At 53.7% G+C, this 20,234-nt stretch overlaps 6 protein-coding genes across 6 annotated transcripts; 2 read left to right on the forward strand and 4 right to left on the reverse strand.

Annotated features, from left to right (window-relative positions):
• Window positions 1–974: 974 nt before the first annotated feature.
• GLOTRDRAFT_140071 (pectin lyase-like protein) lies at window positions 975–2,584 on the forward strand (the record flags this gene model as incomplete). Its single annotated transcript, XM_007870258.1, has 7 exons — window positions 975–1,238; window positions 1,289–1,434; window positions 1,498–1,684; window positions 1,745–1,835; window positions 1,899–2,108; window positions 2,171–2,206; window positions 2,262–2,584. The coding sequence occupies 7 exons, from the start codon at window positions 975–977 to the stop codon at window positions 2,582–2,584; spliced, it is 1,257 nt and encodes a 418-aa protein (XP_007868449.1).
• A 1,258-nt stretch (window positions 2,585–3,842) lies between these two features.
• On the forward strand, window positions 3,843–8,081 carry GLOTRDRAFT_117232 (pectin lyase-like protein; the record flags this gene model as incomplete). Its single annotated transcript, XM_007870259.1, has 8 exons — window positions 3,843–3,941; window positions 4,050–4,238; window positions 6,810–6,952; window positions 7,019–7,205; window positions 7,264–7,354; window positions 7,415–7,624; window positions 7,680–7,715; window positions 7,771–8,081. The coding sequence occupies 8 exons, from the start codon at window positions 3,843–3,845 to the stop codon at window positions 8,079–8,081; spliced, it is 1,266 nt and encodes a 421-aa protein (XP_007868450.1).
• Window positions 8,082–8,193: 112 nt separating this feature from the next.
• GLOTRDRAFT_117233 (uncharacterized protein) lies at window positions 8,194–10,495 on the reverse strand. Its single transcript, XM_007870260.1, has 2 exons — window positions 10,201–10,495; window positions 8,194–10,146 (listed from the first exon to the last, which is right to left on the reverse strand). The coding sequence occupies exons 1-2, from the start codon at window positions 10,434–10,436 to the stop codon at window positions 8,478–8,480; spliced, it is 1,905 nt and encodes a 634-aa protein (XP_007868451.1). The 5' UTR covers window positions 10,437–10,495; the 3' UTR covers window positions 8,194–8,477.
• A 78-nt stretch (window positions 10,496–10,573) lies between these two features.
• Window positions 10,574–12,393, reverse strand: GLOTRDRAFT_79248 (Septin). The gene is made up of 6 exons (XM_007870261.1): window positions 12,228–12,393; window positions 12,110–12,161; window positions 11,708–12,056; window positions 11,527–11,644; window positions 11,278–11,473; window positions 10,574–11,221 (listed from the first exon to the last, which is right to left on the reverse strand). Exons 1-6 carry the CDS (start codon window positions 12,285–12,287, stop codon window positions 10,839–10,841), a joined length of 1,158 nt encoding a protein of 385 aa, XP_007868452.1. The 5' UTR covers window positions 12,288–12,393; the 3' UTR covers window positions 10,574–10,838.
• Window positions 12,394–13,608: 1,215 nt separating this feature from the next.
• On the reverse strand, window positions 13,609–13,906 carry GLOTRDRAFT_19724 (fungal hydrophobin; the record flags this gene model as incomplete). The annotated part of the gene is made up of 2 exons (XM_007869965.2): window positions 13,609–13,684; window positions 13,740–13,906. Coding segments are annotated over 2 exons (243 nt in total), but the record flags the coding sequence as incomplete, so codon positions are not given.
• Window positions 13,907–15,286: 1,380 nt separating this feature from the next.
• On the reverse strand, window positions 15,287–20,171 carry GLOTRDRAFT_45467 (nitrite reductase; the record flags this gene model as incomplete). Its single annotated transcript, XM_007869973.1, has 28 exons — window positions 15,287–15,600; window positions 15,657–15,735; window positions 15,785–15,863; window positions 15,916–16,097; window positions 16,151–16,303; window positions 16,352–16,527; window positions 16,579–16,719; window positions 16,772–16,846; window positions 16,893–16,987; window positions 17,046–17,073; window positions 17,126–17,171; window positions 17,220–17,267; window positions 17,369–17,460; window positions 17,514–17,605; window positions 17,657–17,745; window positions 17,798–17,926; window positions 17,984–18,051; window positions 18,113–18,237; window positions 18,296–18,507; window positions 18,589–18,660; window positions 18,715–18,759; window positions 18,818–18,894; window positions 18,955–19,349; window positions 19,402–19,460; window positions 19,515–19,792; window positions 19,853–19,886; window positions 19,997–20,046; window positions 20,108–20,171. The coding sequence occupies 28 exons, from the start codon at window positions 20,169–20,171 to the stop codon at window positions 15,287–15,289; spliced, it is 3,297 nt and encodes a 1,098-aa protein (XP_007868164.1).
• Window positions 20,172–20,234: the final 63 nt, after the last annotated feature.

Below are 20,234 nucleotides of genomic sequence, written 5' to 3' on the forward strand. Positions count from 1 at the left end.
CATTCTTCGGCCAAAGCATTTATTAACCTTGTGCGATGGCTGAGGACGAGTCCACATCTCAAGATCGATTGGTAGGGCAACGACTCGAGGGACTGGTGCGATGAGCTATTTTTACTTCCGCGGCAGAACCGTCACATGCAGAGGCATGGAAGTGAATCTGATCATAGGAAAGTTTACGGTCTTAATCGGATTACATAAGCAACTCCCGCCACCGCTGCAAGTCAAGCTCGGGAGGCGGGCAGATGCAGCCTCCTCCATGAGGGTACGGTAGGGTAGAAAATTCGGAATAAAATTTCTTTGAACTATAGTACATGTGCAGCTACGGTACAGTGCAGCTAAGTAAGGAATAAATACCAGGAGCAAGCAAGTAGGTCAGCTAAAGCTCGGGGCAAGCCACAGATCTGGGTGCCGAGTGGACTGTGATGCCGCGGTTGGGACTGTGAATTTCCCGACCCGAACCTAGCTGAGGAGGGGGTCGATTTTGGCGCGCGCCCGCGCCAAATCGCGTCACGACGCGATTTCCGCTGGCGAAATCCACAGTCCATAGCCTTGGCATTTACAGTCCCTCGGGTAGATATCTGGTTACCTCACCCGCGCGTTTGTAGGGTTCCCGAGCGCCTGATGTGCTTCTTTGACCCTCAAATATTACTAACAATAGCATAGATTATATTTGCAAGTATATACAATATTTGAAGCACGGGAGGCGTGTATCTGGCCCTCCAGCAGGCCGGGATGGACGGGGAATGGAGAGGCCGGGGTCCCAAATGGCGTGGGAACTGGGACTGTAATGGACTGTGGCTCCCCCGCCACAGGACCGTAGATCTCACGGAAGAAGTGATGTTTACCTGAGGTGCGGTCCGCGTTGTGGTGTATTCTTGACCTCTACAGCCTATCGGCGTCCCGGGAGGAGGTAACGTGCCCGCATGTTCGTATAAAGGTCGGTCGTAGTTGATCTGGAGTACCCTAGCATCATCATGGCTAGTGCTATTCTCTTGATATCCCTGCTATTCTCTTCTGCGGTCTACGCATGGCCAGGCACAGTGAACAAGACTGGTAGCATTTGCACGGTCGTCCCTTCTGTCGACGGATCCGACGATGCGCCCGGTATTATTTCTGCCTTTGAGCAGTGCGGCCAGGATGGCAGCGTCGTGTTCATGAACGAGACATACAATGTCCAGAGTGTCATGCAGACGACCGGGCTGAACAACGTCTCCATTCACTTATATGGCACGCTGCTGGTGAGTCTACTATGATTACTGTCAGAGTTCGTGGCTGAAGGTTGGGCTAGTGGAGTACCGATACTGGGTACTGGGTCAATAACGGTCTGCCGCTGGGCCATCTGAATATGACCACCGCCTGGATACTTGGCGGAAATGATATAACTTTCATGGGCCATGGGTACGGGACGTTCGACGGGCAAGGGCAATTTGGTGGGTAACATCCATGGGCGCCATCCCGCCAATCGAGACATGAGCTTACGAGTCCGTGTGCCGGTAGGTACGACCTGGCAGCCAACACTTCTAATATGCCCGGCCGCCCCATATCCTTGACGGTCGCGAACACGACGAACTCGGCGTTCTCTGGGCTGAGATTCGTGCAGAGTCAATTCTGGACCACGGCCATTACGCACAGCGAGAACCTTCTTTGGGAAGATATTTACATCAATAGCACAAGCAACAGTACTGTACGCTTTTCATTGCGTTTCTTTTCTACTCCGTTCAATCTAACCGGCGTTGCGTTGTAGTGGGGTACGCAAAATACCGACGGGACCGACACATTCTGGTGCAATAATATCACATTTTCACGTTGGTCTGTCACGAACGGAGATGATGCCAGTATGTCTATCCAGTTTAATCTTCGGATATCAGAGTGCAAACACAGCTGACCGCTCATCATAGTTGCGCCGAAGACAAATTCCTCCAACCTTCTCATCCAGGATTCCGTCTTTTACGGGGGTAACGGCGTTGCGATCGGGTCGATTGGGCAATATCTCGATACATTTGAGTTCATCGAGAACGTCACGGCCGAGCGAATTATATGTTACAGCTGCGAATATGTGGGCTATGTCAAGACATGGACGGGTGTTCAGCAAGGGTATCCTCCGAATGGTCTGTAGTTTCCCAGTCTTCCAGTGGAGAGTAAATTCGCTAGTCCTGACTCAATGCATCAGGTGGGGGCGGTGGTATAGGGTATGTGAAGAATATCGGTGCGCCCCCATTCGTTCTGCTTAACGACCGCCCCTTATATTATGTGACTTCTAGTATTCCGCGATTTTGTCGCTATCAATACTTGGGTCGCCATCGCGCACATCACCCAATGCACGTCTTACGTCGGTGCCACCGGGGGTTGCGATACTTGCAAGTTCCAGATCTCAAACGTCACTTGGGGCCCTGGCGTCGGCAACACCGTCACGTCCTACCTCGCCGAGTTACAATGCAGCGCAGCGGCACCGTGCCCCGACATCAATTTAGTCGACAGCTTTGGGCTGATAGGGACGAATGGGACGGAGAGGCAGATTACCTGTAGCAATATTGTGGACCCTACATTTTCTTGCACGGGCTCAGCGGGCAGTGATCAGTACTAGACAAGCCCACCGGCATGTCGAAGCATGTTCCTGTTGTATTTCGTATGAATGCCTTTTCCAGTTGATAAATAGTGCATATTACTTGTATCTTTGAGCCTTAATACGCGACATCATTATCCTGGTTGTTTGTCGCCTCCAACTTTGCTGTGAGCCAGTTGGAGGGAGTGTGGCATCCGAAGCGAGCGCGCATATGCATGCCACAGGCACGTTGCAGTTCACTTTCCGACTTGCAGTTCGCTTTCCGACTTGCAGTTTGCCTTCCGACTCTTGTTATCACTTGCACTGTCAGCTGCTTCTGGACGCCCAGTAATGCCTGGGATTTAGTCCCTTACCGAAGGGACTACCTGTTGCCTCGACACCGTCGTCTCAATCTTGTTTTGGCTCGAGGTGTAACGGGATATTGGTAGCATCGATGGTGCCCCCCCCCCCCCGCCGCGTCCCCGTTAGGTTCGCTCCGCCGGTTTCCATACAAGATGTAAAGAGGACCGAATGCATGCGTTCTCTAGTAGTACTGGCAATCCTCGTGCAGCTCTAGTGCGGAACATGCAGGAACATGCACTCTAGATTCATGTTTTGACACGACTATCAACCTGTGCACCCCGATATACAATCCGCTATTCGTTGCGTCCAAAGGCCCGGTGTTCGTTGCGTTCCAAGGCTGCATTATGACAATGTGTCGCGGACAGGGGTTTGCTCTCAATATCATCTTGTAGCTCCCCCCCCCCCCAACCCCGAATGTTCATGACCTACTACATGCTACAAGAAGGACGACGATATCGACCTACTGTATGCACAGACAGAAGTCACGAACAATAGGGACTCTATAGGTATCTGGCCCGCTTCACTTTCCATGTCGCGACGGACGCCAAAGTTTCAGAGAGACAAGCTACGGCGCGAATTCACCTTCTGCACGGTTCTATGGATCATACACTCCCGGAATCGACTCATGAACACGTTCTCCATTAAGCCGGAGAACGGGACAAGCGTGCCGGTGAGCGTAATTTTCGGGTCCGAGTCTAAGCTGCCTCAGCTGAGTCTCATGTGGTGCCTCCTTCTCATTCCTTCCACCTGACAAGACTCACCGTCATGCTTGCACGGCGTGTTCTCCCTATGTCCGATATAATCGCTAGTACATATACCATACATCAGAAGAGACGCGGTCACGTGCAGAATATGTCGAAGTTGCCCAAGCTTAGCGCAGTATTTCATTCCCGCTCTAGCGCACTTCTTTCCGGAGTTGGAGGCGCATATACATGTTATGTCTCTGCTGGCCACATGGTGTATTCTCCTCTTGGCGAGTCGTTCCCGTCTCTGGACAGCATCAAACGATTCGCCATATAAGAGCTCAGTACCCTGGGTTCGTAGCACCCAATCTATGACCATGGTCAAGGTTATACGGGCACTTTCACTGGGTATCCTGCTCCTTGTCTCTATCGCCAATGCATTTCCTGGTACAGTGTACAAGTCTGGCAGCATCTGCACAGTTATCCCGTCCGCGGATGGCTCTGATGATGCCCCCGCTATCATCTCTGCTTTTGAACAGTGTGGGCAGGACGGTAGTGTGCTGTTCTTGAACAAAACATACCATATCGAGAGTGTCATGAAGACGACTGGTTTGAATAACGTCACAGTTGATCTCCAAGGGACATTGCTGGTAAGTAAGTCACTAGCGAGTTCAGTACTGATCCCGACTCACGTCAATCAGTGGGGGACTAATATCGACTACTGGAGGAGCAATAGTCTGCCACTAGGCTACCAGAATCAAAGTACCGCTTGGATATTTGGCGGGAACGGCGTCACTTTCTCGGGTCACGAGTATGGGACGTTCGATGGGCAAGGTCAGTTATGGTGAGTGGAATGCTCAGGAGCATTTCGTTGATCTACTGCATGAGCTTACCGTCCCTCGCGTCATCAGGTACGACTACTCTCGCGGCGCCTCTAATCTGCAGGGTCGTCCCATTTCATTGACAATCACCAACACTACGGATTCCGTCTTCTCTGGCATAAGATTCGTGCAGAGCCAATTCTGGTCGACAGCCATCACGTATAGCAGGAACGTGCTCTTGCAGGACATGTACGTGAACAGTACTAGCAATAGCACGGTATGTCCCTACGCCAGCATCTCTGTTCAGTCAACTACAAGGCCCCTGTAGTGGTCGACGCTCAACACCGACGGTTCCGATACATTCTACTCTGACAACATCACATTTTTGCGATGGTCGATCACGAACGGGGATGATGCTAGTAAGGATGTTAGTCCTGCAGGATATTTGGACAGGATGATGATCGAGACTGTCACAGTTGCTCCTAAGGCGAATTCTTCCAACATACTGATACAAGATCTCGAGATCCACGGGGGTAGCGGCATCGCCATCGGCTCGATTGGACAATACCTCAACACTTTCGAGTTCATCGAGAACGTCACCGCTGAACGAATCGTCACCCACGGTTCCAACTTCGTCGGGTACGTCAAGACGTGGACAGGTATTCAGCAAGGGTACCCTCCCAACGGTTCGTGTCTGCATGTTAGGGATTTTAACCAATTTCATGCCTTGAGTAGGCGGAGGCGGCGGTCTAGGATACGCCAGAAACATCGGTACGTTATACTCTTCTCCCGCACCTTTACCCATTCACGTCTCGGCCCGCAGTGTTCCGTGACTTTGTTGCCGACAACGTTCGGGGGGCCATCGCACAGATTACGCAGTGCACCTCCTTTAATGGTGCAACAGGTGGATGCGACACTTCCAAATTCCAGTTATCGAATATTACCTGGGGCCCTGGCAATGGTACCATCACCTCGTCGTACCTTGCCCAGTTTCAATGCAGCGGCGCGGCACCGTGTCCTAGCATCAAATTGGTTGACAGTCTTAGGTCAGTGACTACGAATGAAAACCAGAGGCAGATCACTTGCAGTAACGTCGTCGACCCTGGCTTTACCTGTACTGCCTCCGCCGAGTGAGGCGGCTGAAAGCAGCACTGCCGCACGTTTGGAAGCTCTAGAGCATACATACACTCCTTACCACCATGACCATTGGAGCAGTGTACCGTCCGAACGTGATCGTGGCGAGTCGTGCATTCTCTTCGTTATCTCCACGCAGGTTGATTATTTTAGAAGACAGCCCAAGATGGACTTCTGAGTCAATGCGACACACGAGATTCCATTGTGTATCCGATGCTCTCAGTTTCCTCCGCATAAGCTGGGATAACGTGCATTTTCCTGCGAGCACCGGTTTCTCCGTCCTCTGCCTAGGAGCCTGGAAAGAACGCGCAGATTACCCTTTCGACTCGGACCGCTCGCTGGATTGTACTCTGGACAGTTGAATCTCATGATTAAGTTGGTTCTGTGAGAGTGCGGAGCATGAGTGTTATAGGTGTGCTGTCCCGGAACGCATGGGCGGCGTTACCGCATCTTCGGTGGATGTTTCAGTAGGGACACCCCTTTCAGCTTACACCCCGCATACGGTACACTCTGGCTCCCAGAGGTGGAAGTTGTAGTATATGACCTTCTCTCCCTACGTAAGTCCGTCACTCCCAATCTTGTCAGCCGCGCCAGAAATATTGACCATGTTCCTCCTGCGTGAATGGACTCGCGGGCCCATGTCTCAACCCAGCACCTTCCCCGGGTACTATTTTTATTTCTGCGAAGAAACGCCGTCACGTGCAGATGTATCGAAGGTCGTGAAGTTCAACGCTCCTGGTCACCCTCCCTCTATTGGGCTTCTTCTCGAGATATGGAGACATGTATTTGGCTTGTATACGTTATACGTGCCTCGCGCGCGGCCCGTACGGTGGTCTATTCTCTCTCGGCCACTCTCGGCCTTCCGAGAGGAGGCCAGCGTGCAATGACACGCGTATAAAGATGAGTCACTGATCTGGGTCCGTAGACCAAGTATTCATCATGGTCAGGACTGGTCAGGCTGTCTCGCTGATTACTCTACTGCTCACCTCGGCGGTCCATGCGTGGCCGGGCACTGTGAACCAGACTGGCAGCACTTGCACGGTCATCCCTTCAGTCGATGGGTCTGACGATGCTCCCGCTATCATCTCCGCCTTCGAGCGATGTGGGCAGGACGGCAGTGTCGTGTTCCTGAACGAGACATACAATGTCCAGAGTGTCTTGCAGACAACTGGACTGAACAATGTCACCGTCCATTTATATGGAACACTGCTGGTGAATACGAATACTCACTCGTCCCATAAGCTGCCTCGCTCATGGACGCGTCAGTGGAGTACTGACACAAGCTACTGGAGGAGTAATAGTTTACAATTAGGGTATCAGAACCAGACGACTGCCTGGATATTCGGGGGTAACGATATAACCTTTATGGGGCATGGCTATGGGACCTTCGATGGGCAAGGGCAAATCTGGTGAGCGGGCATACTATCTGGATTCCTGCTCACGACCCATGCGCTGATGCTACTTTGGATCTGTAGGTATGACTTGGGACAGAATATCAGCAATTTGGCGGGGCGCCCAATTTCGTTAACCATCGCAAACACCACGAATTCCGTCTTCTCTGGGATCAGATTTGTCCAAAGTCAATTTTGGTCGACGGCCATTACGCATAGTGAGAACCTAATCTTGGAGGATATCTACGTGAACAGTACTAGCAACAGTACCGTAAGTCCAATGGCATTACTCTCTTGCGGCAGCTCATCAAACTGGTATGCACGGGCAGTGGTCCACGATTAACACAGACGGATCGGATACATTCTACTCAAACAACATCACGTTCTTGCGGTGGTCGATCACTAATGGAGACGATTCAAGTACGTCCCCCATTTCCCGCAGGAATGAAATCACGGGGGCGCTAACACGGTGTCATTAAGTTGCCCCAAAGGCAAACTCGTCCAACATCCTCATCCAGGATTCAATCTTCTACGGCGGTAACGGCGTTGCAATAGGATCAATTGGGCAATACCTCAACGCCTTCGAGTTCATCGAGAACCTCACGGCCGAGCGGATCATCTGCTACGAGTGCCAGTTCGTCGGGTACATCAAGACGTGGACGGGTATCCAGCAAGGGTATCCTCCCAATGGTTTGGTCTTCCTATGCCATAGTTGCTTGTCCGCTCTAACTCCCTTTCCGTACAGGCGGAGGTGGCGGAATAGGATACGCGAAGAACATCGGTATGTCCTCCAACACTCCCCTTCTTCTCCCACTCACCATCTATTCTTTTCTCAGCCTTCCGTGACTTCGTCGCCATCAATACGCGCCAGGCGATCGCGCAGATCACCCAATGCACCTCGTACATCGGCCTCACCGGTGGGTGCGACACCTCTAAATTCCAGATCTCCAACATCACCTGGGGCCCGGGCGTCGGCAACACGGTCACATCCTACCTGGCGCAGCTGCAGTGTAGCGCTGCCGCGCCCTGCCCCGATATCAATTTGGTCGGCAACTTTGGGTTGATAGGCACGAATGGTACGGAGAGGCAGATTACTTGCAGTAACGTCGTAGATCCCGCGTTCCCTTGCACGGGATCTGCGGAGTGAGGACGTTGATACGAAACAAAATAGGAAATGGTTTTGTACGCTGCGGGGAAGGGCAGACAGTCAATGTGACATCGTGCCCAAGAAGCGAGACTCAAGAGACGTCCGCACATGAGCAGATTAAAGGTCCTAAGCAACTTCGATTGGCCTAGTGCAGTTTCTCAACTGAGGGTATTTTACAAGCATACGGATAAATCTATAATATGAAGTGCGCGACGACAGAAAACAACGCGACTGATCGATCACCGCAAACGCAGCAGAGTCCGACGATCCCTCCTCACCCGAAGTTCCTCCTCTCCTCCAACTTTGCTTCCAGCCAAAGAAGAACCACAATCGAAGTGACCCTCAATGTGCACTTGGCATAAATATACCGGATCTTCAGAAGAGAACGAGGACATCTCAAGACTTGATCGGCTTCCCAAAGTCATCGAGGCCGTATACCTCCACGGCCGCGCCCTCAACCTCCTCCGCATCCTGCACGAACCCCTCCTTGACCTCCTCCGCGCGCTTGTACCACTCGCCCACACCAACCTTGATCTGCCGCTTGTCATACGGAATAGGCTTCTCCATCGACTCGCCGTCCCAGCCGCGTCCCTTCTCCTCAGGGCTGAAGCGGATGCCCACCGGGCCGCCACGGTACCCAGCGAGGAGCTCCGACATGCTCTTCGTCAATTCTTGCATGCGGTTAATGCGCATGCAGCGCAACCGGTCGGAGCACGAAGTGTCCTGCTTGCGTTCGTCCGGCTCGATCGAGGCGATGTACGACAAACCGCGGGGCTTCGCCGTCGACAGCCGGCGCATCGTCTCCGCCAGGGGGCGCGTCGACAGTTCGAGAGTGATGAGGGGGCGCCAGAAGGGTTCCGTCGAAAGCGTGGGCTCGTACCGCTGCCTCAATTGCCTCAGCTTCCGTTCTTCGGGGCTCTCCTTTCCTTCCTTTGGCGGCCACGACGAAGTACCAGCCTCCACAGGCGGCTCGGGCTCACCAATGAGCGGGACCTTCCCGTCCAAGGGCATCGCGTGGCTCACCGCGCTCGAGTGAAACGCCCGCCCGTTCTTCACGCCGTGCGTAAAGCTCGTGTTCGGCATGGGCGGAACGAACCCGCTCGGGTGCGCCACAGACCCATCAGGGTGCTCAATCTCCACCGGGATCTTCTCCTCGCGGGGCTTCACGCCGCCGCGCATGATATCCGTAACGTCTTGGTCCCGCAAGCCAATCGTCTCCCGCACGCGGTCGCGGACGCCCGCCGTCTGCTGCTCCTTGTACTCCTTCGTCGCCTTGCGGCGGTCGAACACGGGCGAGTCCGTCTCGCGCCCGGAGCCGGTGGGCACCGCGAACCCGCTCGGGTGGTGCACTGCGCCGTGCTCGTCCGTGAACTCGACGGGAATCTTCGGCTGCGAGCGCTGCGTCGTCGCGGTGAGCGCGTCCGCGATAATGCCGGCCGACAGCTCGTACATGAGGTCGCCCTCCTGCTCCTTGCGCTCCGCGATCGCGTCGCGCTGGCGCTTGCGCTCGATGTAGTAGTCCGGGACGACGTCCTCGCTGCGGTCCGGCGGCGCGCGCGACGAGTAGAAGCGCACTTGCGTGGGCGAGGGGCTGCGCGCCGGCGAGGAGGCCAGGAGCGTGCCGATGGCGCGGCCGGTGCTCGAGGACGGGCCAGAGACAGAGCTGGCGGGGACGTCCGCGTCGAAGTCGAGGCCTCGCAGCTCACGCAGCGTCTTCTCCTTGTCCTGCGGGTCTTCCCACCACTTAGTACGCGTGCCGTGCTTGGCAGGGAGGAACGGCCAGTGCGCTTTGTCGAGTGTCGCGCGCTTGATCTCAGGTGACTGGAGGTGCTCAAGGTAAGCTTCAAACTTGGAAGTCTTGACAATACCGAGGATGTGCTCGTGCACGTCGGGCCTGTCCACCGGGCCCTTGATGGGGTAGCGCGACTCCAGCAGGAAGACGGTGTGCGGCTCGTACGCGCTGGCGGGCGGCGACTCGTACTTCTTGCCCTTCTTGACGTACGCGCCGCCCTTCCACCAGTTGGACGTGCGGAGCATCTGGGGCCGGGTGAAGCCTCCTCGGTAACTACGCAGAGATCAGCGTCGGGCAGGAAGCAGCAGAACAAAGCTGTCTACGCACGTCTTGACCTCGCTCAGTGCCTTGGAAAGATCCATGCGCTCGTCCCGCTCCGCCTTCTCCTCGCGGCGCCGCGTCTGCGCCGCCTGCTCCTTCCTTTCAATGAGCTCCCTCTTCTTCTGCTTGCGCTCCTGCGCCTCGGACAGCAGGCCGACAGGGCGCTGCTGCTGGGTGCCGAAGGAGCGGCGGGCGAGGCGGCGCCCGAGCTGGGGCACGATCTCGTGAGTCATGGTGCTCATCGTCGCGGACGGTGGTCGCGAGCGTAGTGTCCGTCAGGCCAGCGACGGGCAAGTGAGTGATAACAGCCTGAGAGTCAAAAGCAGGGTGACTGCCTTTTATAGACGAGAGCCCTCGCTGGGACAGACAAATGGACCGATGACGAAAGTGGGGCATGGATTCGGCGACCGGCGCGGGCAGGCCGGACAGTCCGCAACAGTCACGGACAAGTCAAGGAGGGTACTGTAGTCACTGCTAGTAACAGCTATGTAAAGTAGATACGACACAAACGAGCGGCGGGCTTGCATTATCGGGTATACGCACTCTCCGGGATAACAGCCTTTTCAAAAAAACAAGCGGGTCGAACCAAGTCGCGTCGACCCAGTCCCAAAACCACCAAAAAGCCAAACCAGTCCGTCCGCCCTCTATCTCCGCGTGGTGCTGCGCCCATAGTTCACCTGCAGCGCGTCCAACTCGGCCTCGAGCGCCTTGATCGCGCTGTGCGCCATCTCCAGGTCCTTGTTGAGCCGGTCGCGCTCCGCGACGAGGTGCTGCTCCCACTGCCGGAACCGCGCTTCCTCCGCCTTCACCTGCTCCGTGAACCGCTTCCGCAGCATCTCCTCCTCCTCCTTGAACTTCGGGTTGTCCAGCTTGCGCGGCTTCGGCTCCCCGAACTTGCGCGTCTCCATCTGCTGCTGCCGGTAGTTCTCGTAGTGCACCTCCTCCGTCGTGTGGATCAGGTCCAGCATGTAGTTGCGGATCACCAGCGAGCGCAGCTTCTTGAAATCGCAATGGTCCTCATTCTCAACTGTTGCAGTGGTGTTAACTGTCTGGTACTACGCGAGAGCAACGAGACCAACTGACCTTCGGCTACACCCCAGAGATATTCGCGGCCCTTGACGACGCGCCCGTCGGCTGTCTTGACGTCCTCAGTGGAGCCAATAATCGAGAACGGCATAGCATCGATGAGCATACGGGCATGCTGCGCCGACGCATCGTCGTCGCTGTCAATGGACGGCTGGTAGATCCTGATCCCCTGAGCCGCAATAACTTCCCGAATCTGTCACAACTAAGTAAATCGTCGTCAAACGGCAAACCCGGGGAAGCACCTACGCGCTGCTTGAACGTCATGAGGTCGTTCTGCGTGAGCGTGTCCGCCTTGGCGATGACAGGGATCAAGTTCACGCGCGTCCCAAGGCGCTTCATGATCTCAATATCAAGGGGCTTTAAGCTGTCAAGCCGTCCATCGTTAGCATCTTCCCTATCTGAGCAGTAGAACCACCAAAGCACGCACGTATGCCCGGTCGGCCTGACGAAGTACAAGCACGCATGCACCCTTAAGTCCGTCTTCTCCTTCCGCTGGGGCTGCTGCTCCTGGCGCATATACGCCTCGTGCTGGTCGTCGATGAAGTCCACGATCGGCGCCCAGCTGTCGCGGTTGTTCACGTAGTCGCCGAAGCCGGGCGTGTCGATGACAGTCAGCTTCACCTTGAACTGCTTCTCCTCGAGCTCGGCCTTGATGATCTCGACCTCGGTGAGCTTGTCGAGCTGCTTCTGGTGCCGCCTGTTGTACTGCTTCGGCGGGGAGAGCTCCGTCGAGAAGAGCGTGTTGATGAGCGTCGTCTTGCCGAGCCCGGATTCACCTGGGTTCGTGTTAGTGGGAGAGGGTGGGGAGATAAGGACTGCGCCGACGCACCGACTACCATGATGGTAAAGTGCGCCCCGCGTTTCGCAACGATCTTGTGTCTCTACACCCGCCGCACCGCGCATTAGCCACGCATCCCTGATTCTCAGCCCGCTAACGCAACACGAACCTGATTCGGCAGGTTGGCGATGCCAATGCCGTCGGAAGGTGGGGGCGCAACTGCGGCCATGTCTGCAGCTCAGAAATCAAAGGATGTAGAAGGAAAGGAGAGGTGGAAGGAAGAGGGGAGGGTGGTGGTCGTCAACCGAGCCAGCGAACGCGAAATTACCGTCGACGTGACAGTCGAGAAGCCCGAGACTGGGAAGAGGCTAAGTTATTTGGGCCTGTTTGGCTGGTGGCGGGTACGTGCGATCTGTCCCCTTTGCCACAATCCACCTGTTGGATTGTAATGGACTTGTCAAGCTTGTCAAGTTGCGACTGGGAGGCACGTTCTTGCCGCAGAGCTTGTCTATGATTATGCTGCTATGCGCTATCAATGATGCTGGTCTATCGACCTGAGCGCAAGCTTATCCGACGACCGGGACTTGACGCGCAATTTAGAGGATGCTATAGCTAATGGACGCACGGTTTTTGGAAATCCCTTGTAGTCCTCCGACTGCTTGAATGAACATTTCGATTTCAAAGTCGACAGGAATCATATCGGCTCGACGTGCAATGAACGATTTGGGCGCCTTCTGCAGCGAAAGCGGCCCTCGGATCTCCACAATCGCTTTTGCCTCGCACGGTATCCAAGTTTATGTCTACGCTTACCCCGACATCAGGGCGCCGCAATCGCGTCTCAAGGTCTAGGATGCCTCGCCGACGCACTTTTGTCAACCGTCAACGCCCATGCAGTCTTGCCGTGTACTGGGTCCCTCGCCGCTCAGGCATCTTGCAATTGGCTTGGGTTCGCTTTCGAATTGTAGCATCCTGTGACAGTGGTTTAAGGGCATACTGTCTTCGCACTGCTCCCGTTGCAGCGGGAAGATAGTCTGCCCTACGAAACAGTGTCAGGTCTCGCGCAGGCAAGTACAAGCAATATTTCACCCCTGGTCCGAGAAAGTCGTGCTGGCAATACTATTGCCAACATGCGTATAGATAGCAGTTACCACCTTGAACATTTTGAATACTCGAGTGCTTCGACATCTCTTCTGCCCAGGTTCGGTTCATCCACAAGTGCGACTATACATTCGCCATCATGCACAGACGACCACGACAGTGCATTCCTTCTGATAGTGGTCCTCGGTCTCCCATCCACAACCTCGTGCTTTTGCGGCCATTATATTACTTTGCGCATCTCACCGTGATGTCACGCACAACAGACGATTAAGAGATATTATATTTGGTGCAATGAGCGACTAGGTATTTCCCAATTAATCGTTATAACATTCTCAGACTAATACCATTCCCCTGATATCATTGGCCCGATAAGCTGAAGCCTGTCTATGCCGTGCATCAGTAAACGAAAAGCACCGCACGAGGTAACTCATTACCTGAACGAGCAAACTCGTTTAGAGGGTGATGGGCAAGCAGCCGAGGGAAATGAGAGAGTGCGAGTTGTCCTCGCAGCAGACGGGCTGAGCAGAGCTGTGGAGTCGTCGTTAGGAAAGCATTCTCGGGCTTCTTATCGAGTGCAACTCACCAAGAAGCTCCGCCGCCCGCACCAATGACGCTAATGGGGTTGCAGTTCAACCCAACCATGGCGTCGACGCCATCGACCACGATGCCGAGGAGACCCAGGAGGTCAGTCACGCCAGGGGCACCGGCGCTCTGCACTTGGTTGCAGCACTGGACGGGGCCGGTGTTGCAAGAGTTGGAGATGTCCGGGACGGGGGTGGCGACCGCAAGGGTAACGGCGGCGACGGTGACAGCAGCGAACTTGGTGAAGGAGAACATCGTTGGTATTAGTGGTGAGGACGGTGAGTGGTGGATTAGAGAGTGGACTGATTCGAGAATCGAAAAACGTCTGGGACGATGGAGTTGAGAGTTCAAGCGCTCACCCTTTTATAGCTGGAGGGCTTGGGCTGGCCAAGAACACGAGGACCCGGCCAGACCAATGGAGTATGTTCACCGACGATGCCGGTGAAAGAAGGCAGAGTGTGAGCGCGCCGCTGAGGCGGCGTTTACTCCAACATGAACGCAATTCGTCCGGCGCGCTCTCGCTATTACGCGTCGCTACCCGCGTCAACTCAAAACACAGAAGCAAAGAAGCTGTCAATGTACCTGGATGGAGCTGGCCTTTCTCTCCGTCTAGGGTTTCCTTTCCTCGGCATGGCTCGACCGTCAGTATTCCAGGATCACCCTACGATAGAATGAATTCATCAGGGGTATCCATGCCTGCGGGACTCAGGTTCCGCCGTCAGATGAATTCTGCACAGTCGTGCCGTGCGCAGGTGGAATACAGCGAGTACCACATCCCGTGCGCAGTGTAGAATGTGCCACAATCAAAAAAAAAGTTTCAAAACGGTAGGTCGCTAAGCGAGAGCTATGACACGTCTCCCTTCACCAACCTCGAGCAACCCCGACGGGTTGTTAGATTGAAATAGCCTTTTGGCGGAATCCACTACTCCGGCATCGATCATCTCGGTCTATACTGAGATGACCATTGCGATAATGAGATATTTCTACGCCTCCATCGCCTTGCAAGGTGAGGAAAAGAGCAAGGGAAGGATGTATGGGAGGCCAAGCGGACCAGAACATATGGTTAGCCGTCCCCAACCTCATTCTCGCAGCGGCCTTGAGTGGCTAGCGCTGCAGGTCGTTTTCATACCTAATGGTGCCTGTGCTTACAGCTCTGCCATGTCTCAGGACCTCGATCAATATATGAATACAGACCAGGAGCTTGGGCCCATAACGTTAATCCATGCTGGCATTCCAGGCTATTTTCGACCCAAGTCCGGCTCAGGGTCTAAACCCTGAAGCAAGCGCCCGGGTTGCCGTTCTTCGTCCCGGGATCAATTTTGCAACTGGGGACTCTGGAGTCTCATGACAGGGTGTGCTTACGACTGCTCGTGAAGTCCAGTGAAGACAGGAGGGGAGCGCCACCAGCAGCGAATAATGGATCACAAACGGGGCCCGCCACACTGGCAATGTAGACAAGATCAGGATACAATAGTGACCAGCTGGATAGTGTACACCAAATCGTTCGTAGGGGCAGCAAAACACCGGAAATCCTGTAACGACTGCCTCCTACCATTCTAAAGCTTTACCACCTCCGCAGGTGGAACCCGCACATCCGGACTGCGTCGAAGCTTCTTCAGCAGGCATCTCGCGCACGTCAGCGATCTCCAGGCCGTCTCCCCCACCCCGCTCGATGACCTCTGCTGTAGCCTTACGGACCATCCATTTGCTTGTACCGATAACAGCATCAAGCTCGTCTGCTTCCGGGAGCAGGAGGAAGAGCCTGCTGTTCTCCTCCTTCACATCGAACGCCATAATGGAGTAATTATCGTCATTCAAGCATTCACCATCCGTTAGGCTGTAATTGCGCTTGTGGAGCGGACCTAGGGAGAGTACTCAGAACATAGTGTGCGACTCATGGGGGATACATGGAACTCACAAGATATATACATGTTACCATTTGGGTCGTCACCCACGATTCCATGGTCCAAAACGAATGCACGTTTATGCGGACACATCTATTGGGCGATCAGAAGACTTAGCAATTCACTCAACGGTCAGTCGTACCTGCTGCGTAGCGAAATAGCCACGCTTGGGGATGTGGAAGATCGCTAGCTGAGTATCGCCATATTTGACCGCAGCGGACCTAAGGGAGAACGTCACTGCCAGTCATTGTATAAATGCCACAAGCCACTGACGTCGTTCCTGCATCTGTTGGCATGAGGTCTTCAACCGCTGCGACCTCTCTCCACTGCCATTGGCTCTTAGGACTACGGATACTAGATGTCCGTAATTTGGCTGGGGGAAAAGTCTTGGGCCAGTCCGCCGGTCTTCGTTGATTTCGTTCCTGGACCATTTCTATCTGCGGGCGACTTTCATCCTAGCCCATTGTGAGGCAGAAGCATCTTCCGTGAGCAAGTGAAAGAGACTGACTGTATTAACGAATTGACGAAACTGTTTCCGTCTTGAAGGGTCCTTCACTACTGCAGCCCATTCGTCATAGTATGTACCGACGAGCTCATCCATCTCTTTCTCCAGTTCTGCGCAAATACTTAATTCATCATCCAGGAGGATCTTCTTTAACCTCTGTACAAGTACTTAGCACAGTAAGCGGAAATACAGGAAATGGCTCACCTCAACTCCACCCTCGAACTGTTCCACCCAGCGAGCTGTTCGCATCAACTTATCTGCAGTGCGAATATAATACATGAGGAAACGGTCGATGATTCGTATGACTCTTGAAGGGGGCACGTCCGTCGCGAATAGGGTAGCATGGCGTGGATTCGAGCCACCATTTCCAGCGAGAAAGACTGCGATAAGGCATGAAATGTCCAGTCTGAGCTGAGGTCAAAGTTACGCACTGTTCCAGCCTTTGTCTGTCGCGATAAGACCAAAGTCTTTAGATTGGGCTTCAGCGCACTCCCGAACGCAACCACTGACGCCCCCTTTGATCTTATGCGGTGACCGGATACCTTTGTATCGCTCCTCCAGTTGTATAGCCACTGTAAGGGAGACTATTAGATGGGTTTCCATGCATGCGCCATCGCTACATACGTCCGACTGAATCTCCTATTCCATACCGACACCAGGTAGTGCCCACGCAGGACTTCACTGTCCGAAGAGCTTTGCCTAGAGCAGAGTAAATACCAATGTCACCGCGGTAGAGCAGACTCACCATAAGCGTGTCCGCTCTCGAAGCCCGCCGCAATGAGCTCCTCCCAGATATCAGGAAGATCTTGCTTTTGCGCACCGAACAGATCAATACGTTGCCTGGAGTAAACTATGTCCTTCAGTGAGGAAATATTCCCAGGATTACTAAGAAACGTACCCTCCGGTAATCTTAGTATACAGGTTGTCTATGGTCAGGTTAGACGATATTCACGCCGCACAAGAATAACCATGAGATACATTTCTTCGCAACTTGACCCAACGCAATCAGTTTCTCTGGCGTAATCTGGAATGGCATAAGACGCTGCTGTGCTGGATACTGGTAACGGCTTACCTCGCCTGCAGCCACTCGAGGAATAACAGAGAATGTCCCTTTGGAAATCTATCAGCTTTACCACGCAATCAATCAGAAACCGTCATCTACCATTTCGTTGGATATTGGCCATGTATCTGTAGACAGTGAGGACTTTGCGGCATAGTCACATGCTTTGTGACATACCGGTCGTTAGTATCCTGATTCGCATGATGCACCGGGTTCATGACATGCTCGTTAAAGAGGGACGATAGAATAGAGCCTTATCATGACATAGGTTACAGTTGCATGTGAAACGTATCTTCTGGGGCATACCTATCGTTGGCTTGCAAACCTCGCAACCAAGGGAGTCTTTATTGACACCAGCGGACTCCATGATAGCGGTAAACGTTTTTAACCGACGCAGCCTGTGTAGCTGCTATAAGCAAATGATCATGCAAACTGGATATTAGACTGACTTGATTATAGTGAATAGTTCCTGCCGAGACATAGCAAAGTGGGGGCATAGATGGTTGTTGAGGGCGTGTCCAGCCTTTTTCATCTCTGCCTGGTGACAAAGTTTGGTTCAAGGTGCAGTATCTATCAACGAAATCGATTACCTTGAATATGTTCGTGACAAGGGGCATGCAACCTCCGCACCCAGTACCCACCTTCGTCTTAGCTTTGAGGTCAGCAAGGGTATCGACCCCGTCTCGAATGCATATAGCAATCGTGCTCTTGAGCACATTCTACCCAAGACGTAGGTCAGGAGCAAGATTGCTGACTTAGCCCACTGGAAAACTCACGTGGCAGCTACAAATCTGGGTGTCGTCGTCCAAGTCCTGGCCCTCATCGTCTCCTTTGCGCTCTACGCCTAGAATGAACTGTGATGGAGGCACCTCAATTAATTTCTGTATACGAGGTTTATTAGTTACACGTCCCCGGAAACATGGCACTACTTGCCTTCTTCTTGACTAGAGCTACGAGCTTCACGTAATCAGACGTGTCCCCAACCATCATCCCTCCCAGTAGGTATTTCCCATCCGCGCTGAAGATATACCTGAGGTGCACCGTGTTGGCCATCGGGCACAAGTTCGGATGAACAGAAAAGGACTGACTTCTTGTACACAAAGGAGAAAGGGTCACGGTACGACAGACACTCGATGGGACCCTCCAGCGCGTCCTGCTTACGCTTCGCATGGTTCGATTTGGGCAGCGACGCCCCAGTATCAACTGGTTTGTCTGACGGCGTTTCAGCACCAGTCTGGATGATCGTGACAGTCGCTCCCTTGTGAGTGGAGTTACTGGTACCTGTTCGGTCTTCCTGGATCTCCCAAACCGGCTTCGGTTTGTTGGCGTGCGTCTGATCCCAGGATAGAGGAGCCGAGTTCGAGGGAGCGGCAATCTTGACCCGGGCTGTGGACTGCTTCGCACGCTGTCTGTCAATGCTTTTATCTGCAAAGAAGTCGCCAAAGGATGCAACCTGGGATCAACTATCGTGAGTAACATATGCAAGGCATATGGGATCACAGCATACATCAACGCCCATGAGCTTCAGCTTGGTGGACAAGTCGGGCGCATTCTGAATCAAACAGCGGGCATTGTCAGAAGGATAAGCAGGAATGTAGATGAGAGCGCACCATTTTTCTCGCCTGGAAACCGCCAATTGACGTTTCCGTCTGGGTAAAGTTGAATGAGAGTATGTCAGCCATCTCCACTGTACAGGTAATGCCATCAGACGCGCTGGTTACATACCAAGAAACTAAGAACACTTCACCTCCAGGAGCAATCAGTCCGTACGTATTACCCCTCCAGCTTGCGCACTCCCCGATCGCGTACACATCCTCAGCGCTAGTCCTCAACGAATCGTCTACAACAATTCCCCCTCTGTCATGACACTTCAGTCCCGCTGTTCTACCCAGATCATCTCTCGGCGTGATACCAATAGCGTATATCACGAGCTGCGCTTCTAAAATGTGTCCGTCTGTTAACTCGAGCCCCGTAAAGGTACCATCGTCTGTGGTGATGATATCGTGCACCGTGGTGTTAGTGAGCACCTCGACACCCATGTTCTCGATACGCCGCAAGACGATCTCGCCTCCATCCTTATCCAGCTGCCGGGAGAGGGGGTACGCTTGGCGGTTGATTATCGACACTTTTGCGATGGTTTCACTGATAAATCATATGTGAAAAGAATTGCAATAACTCAAATGATTGTGCGTACAGGTCGTACACTGCTTTGGCAGCTTCCAAACCAAGGAGACCGCCACCAACAACTACAGCCTGACAGTGCATGAGGCTTTTCGCAAACGGCTTTCGATGCTGCAATGGACGTACCCGGCCTCCCTTAATACCGTCCTTGTCAGCGTACGCCAATATGGCATCCAAGTCCGATATATTCCTATATACGAATACACCCTGCACCTTCGCAGCCCTCTCGGGAGGTATATAAGGCGGTAAGGTGCTCACAGAGCCGGTCGCAAGTACGCAAGAGTCGTAATGGATCTTCCTTCCCTTGTCAGTCGTGACGGTGTGTGTGGCAGGATCGAGCGTTGTGACTTGTTCGCCCGTGTAGAACATGAAACGGCTGGGATCCTGCTTGGCGTACCAATCGGCTGTGGAGGGAAGACAAGTTTTTGACGCGATTCCGGCAGAGATATGACAGGAATCCATACCTTGATTTAAGTACAATTTTTCGATGGAACGATGCTGGAAGTAGTCAGTTAGGGCCACTCGGTTGTACGCCAGGTGCATCTCTTTTGCCCGTTTAGTTATAATAGCACCAAGGGCAAAGGCTACTCACCTTCTCCGCACGTTACGATTTGGTAGTGCATAGCTTCGTCCAGATTCAGCAACTTCTCGATAAACGCTGGAATCGCCATACGTGAGACTGTGCATCGCGCGAGCAGGAAATGGGGACATGCCTATACCGACCATTCCAAGGCCGGCTACGAATATCGTCTGCCGCGGTTGAGGTGCCTCTGTCTCCTCCATGATGGGAGCTTCTGAAGATGAGGACATTACGGAGGCAACAGGGTGAGACGCGGTAGACAGTCT

Source organism: Gloeophyllum trabeum, assembly GCF_000344685.1.
Source record: "Gloeophyllum trabeum ATCC 11539 unplaced genomic scaffold GLOTRscaffold_00011, whole genome shotgun sequence".
Lineage (NCBI taxonomy): Eukaryota > Fungi > Basidiomycota > Agaricomycetes > Gloeophyllales > Gloeophyllaceae > Gloeophyllum > Gloeophyllum trabeum.